General features: G+C 41.8%; 2 protein-coding genes and 1 non-coding gene across 13 annotated transcripts in view; all 3 read left to right on the forward strand.

Annotated features, from left to right (window-relative positions):
• Positions 1–1,584, forward strand: part of GOLGB1 (golgin B1) — a 93,412-nt gene extending 91,828 nt beyond the window's left edge. For all 11 annotated transcript variants that reach the window (XM_032267670.1, XM_032267674.1, XM_032267677.1 and 8 more), the window contains one exon: positions 183–1,584. In XM_032267670.1, the coding sequence (XP_032123561.1) occupies positions 183–317 (135 nt within the window). In that variant the 3' untranslated portion in view covers positions 318–1,584. The remainder of the gene's footprint in view (positions 1–182) is intronic.
• A 162-nt stretch (positions 1,585–1,746) lies between these two features.
• HCLS1 (hematopoietic cell-specific Lyn substrate 1) overlaps positions 1,747–14,400 on the forward strand; it is a 29,451-nt gene continuing 16,797 nt past the window's right edge. Inside the window, exons 1-3 of the mRNA XM_032267679.1 lie at positions 1,747–3,672; positions 6,156–6,239; positions 7,152–7,225. Coding sequence (XP_032123570.1) covers positions 6,156–6,239; positions 7,152–7,225 — 158 coding nt within the window. The 5' untranslated portion in view covers positions 1,747–3,672. The remainder of the gene's footprint in view (positions 3,673–6,155; positions 6,240–7,151; positions 7,226–14,400) is intronic.
• On the forward strand, positions 9,084–9,226 carry LOC116542685. The gene has a single exon (XR_004265321.1). It is a non-coding gene; the product is annotated as a U4 spliceosomal RNA (small nuclear RNA).

The raw sequence follows: 14,400 nt of genomic DNA on the forward strand, positions 1-14,400 counted from the left end.
TGTAGAAGATTAGAAGAACCTGGTGGAATTTGCCAAGTTGTTGATTCTGAGGCAACTTTCCTTTCAGGATACCCCTTTCTATAGTGGTTGGATCAGCTTTGCTTAAGTGCAAGATTACTAGGAGGGAAAGCGACATAGCCCTATAGGGTGAAAACTCTCTGACTTTCACATTTTTCTTTCAGACCCGAAGTGGTGTTGGATGGAAGCGAGTCCTGCGTTCACTCTGTCATTCCCGGACCCGAGTGCCACTACTAGCAGCCATCTACTTTCTAATGATTCACGTCCTGCTCATTCTGTGTTTTACAGGCCATCTATAGACTTAGTTGTTACTCTTTGGACCATTCCCCTCAGAACTTGGAATTCTCTCACCTCTTAACATCAGAATTATCAGTTCCAGTGGAACAGTCTTCCTGTTTACAGGTCTTCTCTCCAACTCTCCACGGAAAGTGCCTGCAAAAACAGAGGTGGATACAAGGACAGGTTGGAACTGCAGGGACTGGCAAGTCTGCTTTCTTCTACTGCCCTGGGCCTGAACACTTCTGCTTAATCTGGGAATCACAGTTGGTTTGTTGAGCCTAATATTTGAGATTTTGCAGGACCCTGATCTTTTGTGGTCCTGTAAAAGATACTGAGGAATGTCTTTCAGCCAAGCCAAGAAGATGGTTTCAATAAACCTAATATGAAGTCCAGTATCATTTTGATTGATAACTTTCTTTGCCTTGTTTGCATGTATTTTCTCCTGTTTCAGGGGGAAGGTGGCTTTTCCATAGACAAAGTCCAGGGAAATGAACACACCACCTCATAGAACATCTGATTTAGGTCTCTCGCAGAATAGGGTGAGAGCTGAAGGAAATCTCCAGGGGTTTTAGCTATTAGATCACAGGGGAGGACAGCATTTTCTTCCCTGCCAATTTCAGACATAATTGGAGGGAGAATTTCTGGTCCCGGAGTGTAAGGACAGAATCCCCTTGCTTTTGCCGTTAATCACATGTACACTAAGGTATTGAGTGGTCCACATCTTTTCTTTCACCAAAAGGCAGTGAGAACTGTCTATGTACAGCAGGTTCCAATTCTTGTCATTCCAGGAATATCTGGATATTCCTGGAATGTGGGCCCTGAGACAGTGCCCAGGTGCCACCAAGAGCTGGTATTAGGCATTGACTGTCAGCCAAGAGTCTGACTGATCTGACCACATTGCAACTCCTGGCCTCTTGAAGCACTAAACTACTTTGCCATTAGTGACATTTATTTCAGTTTCTCAGCCCCATTGTCTCTGCCTTCTGTGGTAATGGAAGGAGAATATAGAGAAGATAAAATGTTTAAATATAGACCCAAGAAGGACAGCCAGGATTGAATTCCATTTGTGCCTATTCCCTGCCTCCCCCCTCTCCCCTGTCCTATCAGTTGGTTATTTTCTCATTGTGTATGTGATGTGTTCACTGCCTATTCTCTCCCTAAGGAAGAGAGAAGACCAGTGGGCTGACTGATCTGCTCTAAATTGTCTGTGGTGATTAAATCTTGGTCATAACACCCTGGGAACTTTCCTGAACAACTGTAAAATAATAAAATTATTTTCAGAATGAAGAGAGAGAGAGAGAGAGAGAGTGTGTGTGTGTGTGTGTGTGTGTGTGTGTGTGAATGAATATGTGCACAGTTGCTTAGGTACCTGTGTTTGCATGCTGGGGGGTGGAAGATGGGTAAGGGAAAGTAGGGTTGGAGGTGGCCAGGAATGGTTACAGGGGTAGAAAGCTCTACATATTCAGGCCTTCTTCTCACTGACCAATATCAGTGATGGCTACATGCATTGGTTCAGCCTTAGCTGCTAGACTCCGGTGATGAATGCAGTGAGGAAATTCTGTCCTAATACTGAAACAAATAAGCTGGGCCTTATGGCATGAAATTGATGCACGTCCATGCATGGTCCTGGGAAAACTCTTGCCTGGCACATACTGAAAACATTAGGCCCCTAGGGATCCCTCTGGGTCGGAATGGGAGAAGAGAAGCTTAATAGCATGCAGCAGGTTAAATAGGCATTATTATGGTTTTTTATATTAAGTTGCTGCTTGAGAAAATCTAGCTTACTTTCTCAAGGTACAGTAAGTGGTTTAATTGAACCAAGTCTATCTGGCTTCAAGGCCCATTCTATTTCTGTGTGATATACCTCACTACCTCATCAGTAATGAACTTGTGACATTTGCTAAGGAAAGATGGGGCTTCTTGGTGTCATCTCTAATGAATTTCTATGGTTTCTGTAGATAACTATGTACCTGGATGGTGTGTCACAATATCTAGTCTAATTCCTATTTTGACACTACATGAGGATTCCAAGTGATTTTAAAAGACTATTTTCCCTTCTACAAATGTACTCTTCCTTACTATAACTTTGGTGCCAGCATGATTAATAGGTAATAAAGTAGGAGGGATAAATAAAGCTCCCCCAGGTATAGAATCCTTAGATTGGGAAGTGACAAACTTCATATTCCTAATGCAGAAAAGTGCTTGTATCATGGGCCAGTTTCATCCACTCCTGCTTAAACTCCTTGGAGAGTGCACCATTGTGAGCAAATTAAGAACTCCACAATCAAGATTAGGAGAGGCTAGGTCAGATAAAATAACAGACACTCTCAAATTCTCAGTAGCCAAAACAGTAGCCAAAGGACTACTTTGAAAGACGGAAAGACTCCAATTCCCTCACATGATGGATGGGTCTCCACTTCTGTTGTTTCTCACTCAGGGAACCAGGGTGCAGGAGGAGGTGCTCTGGAGAATTGCAGGTTGCCTTAGGCATTGGTGAAAGAGCATGGCAAAGCTTGCAGTGTTTATAAGTTCTCCGCTAGAAAGTGGTATCTGTCACTGGCCGAAACAAGTAACCGGAGCAAGTCTGACTTCAAGAAGGAAGGGAGGGGCGGCAAGTCTTGACCTTCAGTAAAACAGGATACCACAAAGACCTTCCATCCGTTGACCAGCACTTGGTTCTTTCAGAATTTTTCCTACTATCTGGAGTCTTGTTTGTTAGCTCAGACCCCGCACTGCCTCAAACAAGCTAGGAACCTTTCTCCCTCCATATCTTGCCTTTTCCCTCATGAGTTATTCCCTTCCGGTTTTCAATTGATCAATGTTTATTTGAACATCTATATGAAAACCCTACTTTTAAATGCTGTGGATAATGTAGGAATGAGTTTAAGTCTCATGCTTCAAAATCCACATATAAATCACTTTTCCCATAAAGCCTTTCTTGATGACTACAGCCCATACCAAGTTTTCTGAATTCCTTTACTGTCTCAAATGTAACTGTCCCTCTATTTAGGACAGTGCTATTCTACAGCATTCTGTAATGTGTTTTCTTGTTGAATGTTTCTCTCACTGGATTACAAACTCAGAGTCAAAGCAGCATTTCCTATGACTGCTTTATGACACTCACTGTCAAAACTTTGCAAAAGACCAGGCACAGAAGCATTTAATCCTTTTTAAACTTAAATGTCTAAAGAAGAAGGAACTGACTCAAACTTCAGGAAGTAGCTGTGAGGATGCGGTGGCAGGAAATGACAAAAACCTGAATACGGAACTGAAGCGGCAGCTCAGTTTCTCTCTCCAAAGTGGCAGCAGCCAGTGAGGGAGTCGGTGTGGACGTGAGGAGCCGGACACTTAGAACAGAGGCTTGCACAGGTGGAGGTAGGTACTCTGAGCCATGGGACGGTCGGGAAACACAGTGCAAGAGTTGAGGAGGAACCTACCTGGCTCTTAGTCCTTGGTAAGGGGTAAGGTCACCACTAGTAGGCTTTTATCCTTTTATGGCCAGAAGGCCTGATTGTGAGTGGTTGTAGCGAATCAGCAACTGGAGATGGAAACAGAAGGGAGGGGCTTAAACAAGGCAAATGATTCAGGAGCCATCTAGCACCAAGACCAAGTAAAGCACTGCCTGATTTCTGCTGACAGTCTACAACCCACTCTAAGGCCTGTCTCCCCTAGGTACTGAGTTGGGAAGAGGACCACAGAAGATGAAAACAGTGTCTGCCCTTGAAGAGCATTATGGTCTCACAGGGAAACAAACCCACATAGGAAATGTAACAGATCAGGAAGTAGCCACTGATGTACGAGTGCTGGGTACCAAGTGCTGATGGAGCCCGAGAGAAGGCATGATTGTTCTGCCCAGGCTAGTTTCTGTGATTGTAGATCCCAGAATCCCAGAATGTCAGAAATCCAGGAGACTTTACAGATTAGCTAGGTTAAGCCCTTCATTATTTTCTACTGAAGAAACCAGAGATAGTCACTGATTTACAAATTATTAAAGTTAGTATTTATTAATCGCCCGATCTGGTAGCTGCCAAATTAGTACCTACTCTATATTGATGCCCTTGCGATGGTGGTCCCTCAGGCTTAGTCACAGAGCTAGGGTGACAGCTGGGGCTTCCGACTCCCAGTCCATGTATTTTGATGCAGTGGGTCAGCATCGCAACGAGGCCTCACAAGATTACTCTCTGGTTCCCACCTCTAGATAGCACTTCTTACCTTTCTGGTTTCTGGTCAGTAGGTCAGGGATATAAGATAAATTGTTTCTGTTTCAGAAACTCTTCTCTTTATTTCAAAAATGGGTGAGTGGGAGAATCAGGCTGACGCCTCAGAGGAGCTGCAGGAAAGAGGATGGGACCATCAGTCCTCGTTGCTTCCTTATTGCTCATGACTATTTCAGAAACTTCTCCTTTCCAGTGTTCTGTGTGACAGTCCTTTTGTTGCACAGCAGCCCAGGAGCCAGGGAATGAGAAGCAGAGGGATTGTAAGGATGCAGGATTCTAAGTCTTGTTTAGCTGTCCGCAACCGCATCAAGGAAAGCTGAGCTGCTTTCAGCTGTGACTCACGGCTGACTCGGTCAATATCTCTGCAGTGTCTCTTTAGCATCTCTTTAACTAATTTACCCCAGACTTCCTCTGGGCTGGTTGTTAGGGGGTTGCTCAATGGAGAAGATGGTGTTTTCAAGTGGAAATAGAAAACTGGAGAATCCGAAGGCCTAGGTGGAGACAGGAGAACCCTAAGTAGTAGTTGTCAAGGGAGTCTTAGGAGACAATGCAGAGCATGGGGAAGGTCTCCCATAGGATGAGGTGTCTGAGGAGGGAAGGGTTGCCAGCTAGCAAGTGGTGCCAGGGCCAAGAAGTCTCAGTGGCCACCACAGCAGATGAGCGTTTTCTGTTGTTACTTCTTCACACCAAAGTCCACAGATGCAGAGCAACTGTGCCGCTCTTTCTTCTGCACAGTCTGGAAGACCGACTGGAACACTGGGGATGGCCTAGCAGAATAACAGTTTGACACCCCTCCAAACTAGTGTTCTCTAAATATGTCTGCAACATTTATTTAATTGATAAAAATGGAATACCTCTTAATGTTCAAAATAAGGTTTATTGTAAATTATTTTTTTCTTTTCTGCAATAGTCAACTTGAAAACCTACTATTTTTTGAACTACTTTTCCTTAGAAATATAATTGAACCATTTTTTAAAAATTGAGTAAGAAATGACTTATTCCCAGCAAATAACACTTTCCCATGTGTTGCTCAGGGTGGAAATTTCAGCTGACTATCCCTACTGACATTACACAGCTGTGAGGTGACCAATCTAAGGGTGGAGTGGGACAGCACTTGGACCAGTGGCTGGAAAAATTCTCAGTATAGTTAAGCAGGTTGTAGAGAGGGATGTAGATGTTCACTTTGTCAGAAGCTGAACCAATTTGTATTTCAACAGTGACAAAGGAATCATATATAGAAACCTGAGTGAAATGAGGCCATAATTCTAGAGATATTATAGCACATGTCATTGCCGACCACCTCTAGTCACTGCCTGGCTGGCCTCAGGACACAAGTGAACAATTCCAGCAATTTTGACTCGTGGGTTACCTAGTGTTACCCACACCCATGATGACTTCTCTCTAGCCACAGGTAGGCCCAGGCCACATCAATTTGACTTGATTAAAGCCCCATCTTTCCTCTTGTAACTGAGCAGAAAAGCCTTCTTATAACTCCCATTTGCTTTGCTTCATTTTCTATTTTTTTCTAAGAAAAAAACATGGCAGGAAATATTGGGCTGCTATATTTTGACTTCAGCATTCTTATTTTTCCTCCTCTTGATTCTTTTTGTCCCAATTATTCCCACCTCCTGTCACTCTCAGATGTGGAAGTCTGTAGTGGGGCATGACGTGTCTGTTTCTGTGGAGACCCAGGGTGATGATTGGGACACAGATCCTGACTTTGTGGTGAGTTTGAAAGCAGCTGTGCTTGGACAGTGCAGAGGGTGGGGAGGGGAGGGCATCTGGGCTACTCTGTGACCTTTGAGGATACTTAGAAAAGAGCCTTCTGGGACTGAGACAGCCCTCATAGTGGGACAGGTTGGTAGGACAGTTGGCTATCATGCATGGGGCATGCACGAGAGCAGGTATCAGGGATGAAAGGAGACAGGCGTGGGGGAGTTTGACAGTGTGACTGACAGGCCATGACAGGCTATACTGAAGGTGAGAAGCAGGTGAACCTGGGTCTTCCCTGGCCCATGATCCAGGATCCAAGCTGGACATGTGTAATTGGGGGAATTGAAAAGTTGTAGGAGACCAGATGGGGTAGGCATGAAGTATGCAGAGGAGGAATGGAGGTTTCAGAACTCACTAATTTAATTCTTTGTGTTTTTTTGTTTGTTTGTTTTGACACAGAGCTCACTCTGTCGCCCAGGCTGGAGTGCAGTTGTGCTATCTCAGCTCACTGCAACCTCTGCCTCCCAGGTTCAAGCGATTCTCCTGCCTCAGCCTTCTGAGTAGTCCCTGTAGCTGGGACTACAGGAACATGCCACCACACCTGGCTAATTTTTGTATTTTTTTGGTAGAAATGGAGTTTCACCATGTTGGCCAGGCTGGTCTAGCACTCCTGACCTCAAGAGAGCCACCTGCCTCAGCCTCCTAAAGTGCTAGGATTACAGGCATGAGCCACTGCACTGGGCCTCACCAGCTTAGTTCTTACATGGGGTTGGGATGGGATAAACATAGAGGGGGTGTGAATAAAGACCCAAGCTGAAGAAGGCAGTGGACACAGGGGATGTGGAGGCATGTGTCAGTTGTGTGGCCCTTTTCAGTGTGGCACATTTCTTGCCATGATGTATTACTGAGTGCTGTCATTTGCAGAATGACATCTCTGAGAAGGAACAACGGTGGGGAGCCAAGACCATCGAGGGCTCTGGACGCACAGAACACATCAAGTAGGTGCCAAAAGGACTGGGGAAAAGGAAGGGGGTTAAGGGGAGAGCTCAAAGAAAATTAAGAGACTTGGGGGAAGGTGAGGGAGGAAAAGGATGGGGTAGTTCATGTCTATGTATTATTGTGTTTGTTTTTTTCTAGAGTCTATTCCTGTGTGTACCAGTGTGTGTCATTGTGTATTACAATAAGATATCCTCTTATCCTCCTCAACCCTATCATCTGTCTTTTTTATCTAACAACTCTGCTATTTCCCCAAGTGGGTCTATTGTATTAACTGCCTCCCTTCCTTTAGTAAGGCATGAGAGATTCAGAGAGGAAGTGGCCCAAATACTAAGGTTCTCTCTATCTACCTGTCTGGCAATCATCTATCACCTATCTATCTCTTTAGATAAATATAAATGTGTGTTTAGAATTCAGGGTGACTTCCTTCAGATGGGCTAAGAACAATTAAGTATAATGTCAAGGTGAAGAACTCAGAATAAATGCTATAAAAAGAGGAGACTTCAGCTCCCATACCTGGCCCAAATAACTTTTAAAATACAAATTTGTATTTAGCTATTTTTCAGAAGTTGGAAGCCATGAATGGTTGGAAAACCTGTTGATAAAAGCTATTTTGGCAATGATGTTCAGGGATCTTTAAGATTACAGCCCCATATGCATTTTACCAGAAACAAACAAACAAAGCCCTCTGATATCAGAAGATAAAAGGAACTTTCAGACTATTCAGGGATTTCTGTGGACTGTGTCACATATTCAGGCTGAGAGATCCCCTCCTCTCTTCCATGGATTATTCAGGATCATCTAACCAGAACCATCTTCTTTGGGTAATATCAGAATGTAAAACATTAGTAGCAAGGTAGACATAATAAATAGTATAAAGAGCAAAAAATTCAACAACTACGCCCAAAATGGCAAGATTAATACTGTTTTAAGCTCCATTTTAAACTCCTCCCACTGTACCCTAACAGCAGTGTTTTTACCTCTAGATTTTAAAAAGTGTCAGTGGGTGGCCACATTGTACAAGCAGCACACTGTGAAAGCCTGGCACATACAATTGGATGACAGTACCACAGTGTTTAATCAGAAATAAATGGTTTTGGCTAGACATGGTGGCTCACACCTGTAATTCCAGGGCTTTGGGAGGCCGAGGAAGGTGGATCACTTGAGGTCAGGAGTTGGAGACCGGCCTGGCCAACATGATGTAACCCTGTCTCTACTAAAAATACAAAAATTAGCCGGGCGTGGTGGCGGGCACCTGTAGTCCCAGCTCCTTTGGAGGCTAAAGCGTGAGAATCACTTGAACCCGAGAGGTGCAGGTTGCGGTTAGTAGAGACTGTGCCAGTACACTCCAGCCTGGGCAATAGAGTGACACTCAGTCTCAAAAAAAAAAAAAAAAAAGAATGAATAAATAAATAAATAAATTCAATTGAGTAGCTATAATATTATTCTTAAACCATGCAATTCTGGAAACAGATTGAAACAATGGAACAGGGTCATTCAGGAAGCTTCTGTGATACTCCTATATAGACTCATAGATCGAAAAAAAGAAAAAAGTCAAGACTCTCTTGCTTTTCTGAATAAAGGCCACTCAACACTAGTATTCTGGGAACTGTTCAAATAGGGATACACACTTCGTACCTTTTTCTCCCAGTGCCTGTTTCATATACAGGAGGTAGGAGTAGAATATTTTAAGGAAGACTCCTAAATTTCTGCCATAATCTTATGGAAAGAGCTTGAATTTGGATATCAGATAGGTTTAGATTCAATTCCTAACTCTGCCACTCTTAGCAAAGTGAACTTGGTCACATAACTTTTTTGAACCTCAGCTTATTTATCAAACGGGGATAAGAATAGCAACCCTAGCTTGCGCAGTGGTGGTATCATAGCCAATGAGGTTTATCTGAGGTGTGATTACTGCTAATTGAAAACTTTTCCCAACACTCTGCTGTGATGACTTGCAAAAAATAGCCACCATAATAAAAAAATGAAATAACTAAAAAGAAAAAAAAATAGCCACCCTGAAGATGTATAGTTAGAATTCAATGGGATAGCCAACGTCTAGTGCAGTACTTAGCACTTCTGAGCAGCTCAGTGATGTTAGTTTTGTTTCCTGTTAATATAGGTTAGTTTAATCAGATTTCCTTTCTAAAATCTAACAAACAACATCCCTCTTTTTTCCTAAGTGTGTTTACCTGGACTGTTACCACACAACTCCTGTATACAAATCACTGATTGGTGCTCCCTGGAGTTGTACAACATGGTGACCCTGCACACTTCCTTGTTAACCTAGCTGAATCTATCAGATAGAATAAATGATGGATATATTGACAAAACAAACAAACAAACAAAACCACTTACTCATCTCTCATTTACCCATGCTACCAAGGTATAAAAGCTTGGTATCTGCTGGTAACAGACCAGGTGACCTTAGACAAGTCTCTTTTCTTCTCTGATTCTCATTTTGCCCATCTGGATCAAAAAGACCTCTAGAGGACTTTTCCAGTAGTAAGTCTCCAAAATTTTGGGATTCTCTCTGGCTAGTATGGGCTAAGCCAGTCTTCCTATGATGGGAATCACCAGGGTCCTTGGAAAGGAGGGGGAACTTGGAGAGGAGAACTGTAGCTGTAGATTCTAACACTGACAGATCCCAAAATGAAAAAATAATAATAATTTAAAAAAGAACAGTAGCTGTAGAGCTGAGATGACTAAAAGCAGGAAATGGAAGTCATTGCAGTTCTTACTAATCTTACTACCTTCCCCCACACCAGGATGTCTCTTTTTAGATCTGTCTTGAATAAATTAAGTTTGAGTAGTAATTTGGTAATTCAGTGAATAACTCAAATTGTCCTATCCATTCCTTATCTATTCTGTAAAGAAACTGCCTAGTTTTCAAGAACTGTCACGCTTTCCTCCACCTTCTTTTCTCCACTCTTGACTATTCATTCTCAAGACTCAAGGGTGTATTTTCCCTTGACCAGTTTATCTTCAAATCTGTCACAGACTGACACTTTTATAAAATAAAATAAAATTGAATTTCTGGAAAAATAAATGGGAAAATATAACACAGACAATACAAACACTATTTTTATTTTTAAATTCATCAGATATAAAAATCATAATGTTGTCTGTCAAGCATGCTGGTCTGTTCCTGTAGACCCAGCTATTTAGGAGGCTGAGGCAGGAGGATCACTTGAGTCCAGGAGTTCTGGGCAATAGTGCTCTATGCTGATTGGGTCTCCATGTTAAATTCTGAGTTAATATGATGACCTCCCACCTCCCAGGAGTAGGGGACCACAGGTTGCCTAAAAAGGGGTGAACTGGCCCAGGTCAGAAATGGAGCAGGTCAAAACTCCGGTGCTGATCAGTAGTGGGACTGTGTCTGTGAGTAGCCACTGCACTCCATCCTAGGCAACATAGTGAGACCCCATCTCTTAAAAAGAAAAAGGAAAAGAATAAAATCACTGTGTCAAATTGCTATAAAAGATTCTAAACACATATTCTCAATTTTTCTTCTTATTTCTCTGTGAACCAGAAACAGTTCAGCTTGTGGACCACACACTGAATGGCACCACTCTGGAATAAGCTTTCAGCACTTCCTGGAACCTGCCTGGCCTTTAGATTAAATCTTTACTGTGCTATAACCATAGGATGTCTGCCTCAGTGGCCCTGTCCATTTTCTTGTGCCCTGATATTTTATAGCAAATGGAAATAAAGAATGGTGTAGTGCCAAGAGTATTGAAATAGAATTCTGGAGCTCTAGGGACTGGTTCCAGCTCTGCTATAAAAGGGCTCATACTGCTGAAGAGAGTAATAATACTTTACCATTCTATCTTGATTTGCAGTGGTGACTGGAGATTATAGTATCATCCCTGTTTACCTCACAGGGGTACTGGGGAGAGCCATGGCTATAACTTAAGAATAATGGCCAACATTTATTAAGCTCTTATATGTCATGCAAAACACTAAGTACTTTTTCAAAACAACCCTATATCATAGATGATGTTGCCATCCTGATTTCACAGAAAAGTGAATGGTTATATTAATGTTTAGCGATTTGTTCAAGGATATAGAGAAACAGTTTGAGCACCCCAATCCAAAAATTCAAAATCTAAAATGTGCCAAAATATGAAACTTTTTGAAAGCCCACGATACCACAAGTAGAAAATTCCACACCTGATTACATGTAATGGGTCACAGTCAAAATGCAGGTGCACAACAGCTGTTTCAGTATCCCCAAGGGATAAATAAAGTTACCTCCATTTATTTAGATCTTCTTTAATATTTTCCTTAGTATAGTGTGTATGACACATAAATGAATTTCATGTTTAGACATGGGTCTCATTCCCAAGATATCTCATTATATGTATGCAAATATTCCACAATGTGAAAAAATCCTAAATCCAAAACATTTCTAGTCCTAAGCATTTTGGATGAGGGATACTCACTGTAGTAATTTGAATTCGGCTCAGTATGACTCCATGAGCTGAAATCTTAACCATTACATCATATTGTTTTTGTCTCATAAACATAATATTGTCAGTAATTCTCTTGTTGAAATAAAATGCTAATTCCCATGAGCTAACCTATTGCCATTCCCTAAGGTTCCTTGCTATTCTGTTTACAATGACAAAATACTTTATAAATTGGCCTTAATAATACTACAATCACTTCATAAACCTCTTTACGAATGCCCAAAGTCTCTTTCATTTAATGTTTTCTTCACTTTATTATTTTTCAAAAATTAACTTTTTTTTTTTTTTTTTTTCGAGACAGAGTCTCGCTCTGTCACCTAGGCTGGAGTGCAGTGGCGTGATCTCGGTTCACTGCGACCTCCGCCTCTCAGGTTCAAACGATTCTCCTGCCTCAGTCTCCTGAGTAGCTGGAATTACAGGCACCCTCCACCATGCCTGGCTAATTTTTATATTTTTGGTAGAGACAGGGTTTCATCATATTGGCCAGGCTGGTCTCGAACTCCTGACATTGTCATCAGCCCACCTCAGCCTCCCAAAGTGCTGGGATTACAAGTGTGAGCCACCATGCCCGGCCACTTTTTCATTTTATTAATGGCATCTTATTAAGAGCAAAAGATCTTAATCCTGATAAAGTCTAATTTATTGAAAAAAAATTTATGTGGCTAATGCTTTATGTGTCTAAGAAATATTTACCCACTCAAAAATTGTGAAGACTTTCTTTGATGTTTTGTCCTAAAGGACTTATAGTTTTAGCTTTCACATTTAAGTCTATGATCCATTTCAAGTTGTTTTTTCTATGCAGTGTGAGGCCAAGATTGAGGTTCATTTTTTTTGCATGTGATTATTTTGTTGTTCAATACTATTAGAAGAGTATACTGTTCCCATGGACTTACCTGGCATCTTTGACCACATACACGTGGGTCTGTTTCTGGACTCATTCTGTTCTCTTGATCTGTTTTCTCTGCTGACAGCATATCATACTGCACTGATTATTGCAGCTTTATGCTGAGTCAAGAAATCATGTAGTCTTCAACTTTGCTGTCCTTTAAATAAAAAAAAGAAAGAAAGAAAAAGAAAGAAATAGGCCAGGCACGGTGGCTTATGCCTGTAATCCCAACACTTTGGGAGGCCGAGGTGGGCAGATCATGAGGTCAGGAGTTCAAGACCATCCTGGCTAACACAGTGAAACCCCGTCTCTACTAAAAATACAAAAAATTAGCTAGGCATGGTGGCACACTCCTGTAGTCCCATCTACTTGGGAGGCTGAGGTAGGAGAATTGCTTGGACCTGGGAGGCAGAGATTGCAGGGAGGTGGAGATTGCAGTGAGCCGAGATTGGGCCATTGAACTCCAACCTGGGTGACAGAGCGAGACTCTGTCTCAATAATAATGATAATAATAATAATAATTAATAAAAGACCTATTTAGAATGACTTCAGCTATAACCTAAAGAAGAAGTTGGTTTTCTTTGGGCCTCAACAATTTCATTCAAATTATATCATCTATTGGTATGATCCCCTGACTAGTCTTTCTGTTATCCATTAGATGAATATCCCTGAATATCATTTTCTAATCCCTTTTAAAACTTGTTTTAACTATAATATACTTATAACCCATTTAACAATAATTATACTCATTAAAAATTTGCAGATTTTTTCCATTTGAAAGTAAATTTTGGCCCCAGTTTTTCATCTTTCATTTGAATACTTCAGCTGGAAGATATTGGGCAGTCATTTACATGTCCTTGATACCAGTAGCTTTTGACAGTGTTGGTGCTGAACTGACAACACAAGATCTCTGCTTTCATTATTGCCAGAGAGTTTAGAGGAGGCATGGGAACAAGGGGTTCTTCCAGCATGTTGCTTAATTTCATCTGATTCATAGCCAGCTTTCTAAAATTAACTGTGGCTAAACCTGAGAAGGCATTTTTTTTTTTTTTTTTTTTTTTTGAGATGGAGTCTTTGCTCTGTCTCCAGGCTGGAGTGCAGTGGCATGATCTCGGCTCACTGCAACCTCCGCCTCCCAGACTCAAGCAATTCTCCTGCCTCAGCCTACCGAGTAGCTAGGACTACAGGCACGCACCACCACGCCCAGCTAATTGTTTGTCTTTTTAGTAGAGACAGGGTTTCACCATGTTGGCCAGGATGGTCTCGATCTTTTGACTTCATGATCCACCCACCTCAGCCTCCCAAAGTGCTGGGATTATAGGCGTCAACCACCATGCCTGGCCAAGAAGACTTTTTAAAAGACCTTTAATGGAATTATCCACTAAAGGCCACCAGATGGATCTATTCTTCCATAAAAGAAGACAATTTCTGCTATAAGACAACCATTCTATATAAAATCAATGTGTCTGGTTGTCCTGAGCTGGTGAAGTCCCAGTAACCTCACTATCTCAACACCTAAACCCCCATTGCTTGCTGCAGAAAGTCAAATTCCTTATTTAGTGTTCTCTTGCCCAAACGTTTCCAAGAATCTCTGGATCCTTATATATGTTCAAGTAACAACAGATCTGATTGCCACTTGTTGCTGATCTATCACTTCATATATTCAAGCCAAAGAGGTTGGCTGAGATGGCTCTCCACCCTCTTAAGTGTTGCAGTCACCTTCATGGTAAAGATGGAAGGGGGTGAGAAGTAAGAATTACTTTTTTGGTGTTACTTTTTCTTAGGGATAGAGGTGTCCCATCAAATCAGAACCATTTGA

This window comes from Sapajus apella, unplaced genomic scaffold (genome assembly GCF_009761245.1).
Source record: "Sapajus apella isolate SASKATOON/1434 unplaced genomic scaffold, GSC_monkey_1.0 scaffold171, whole genome shotgun sequence".
In the NCBI taxonomy this organism is placed as follows: Eukaryota; Metazoa; Chordata; class Mammalia; order Primates; family Cebidae; genus Sapajus; species Sapajus apella.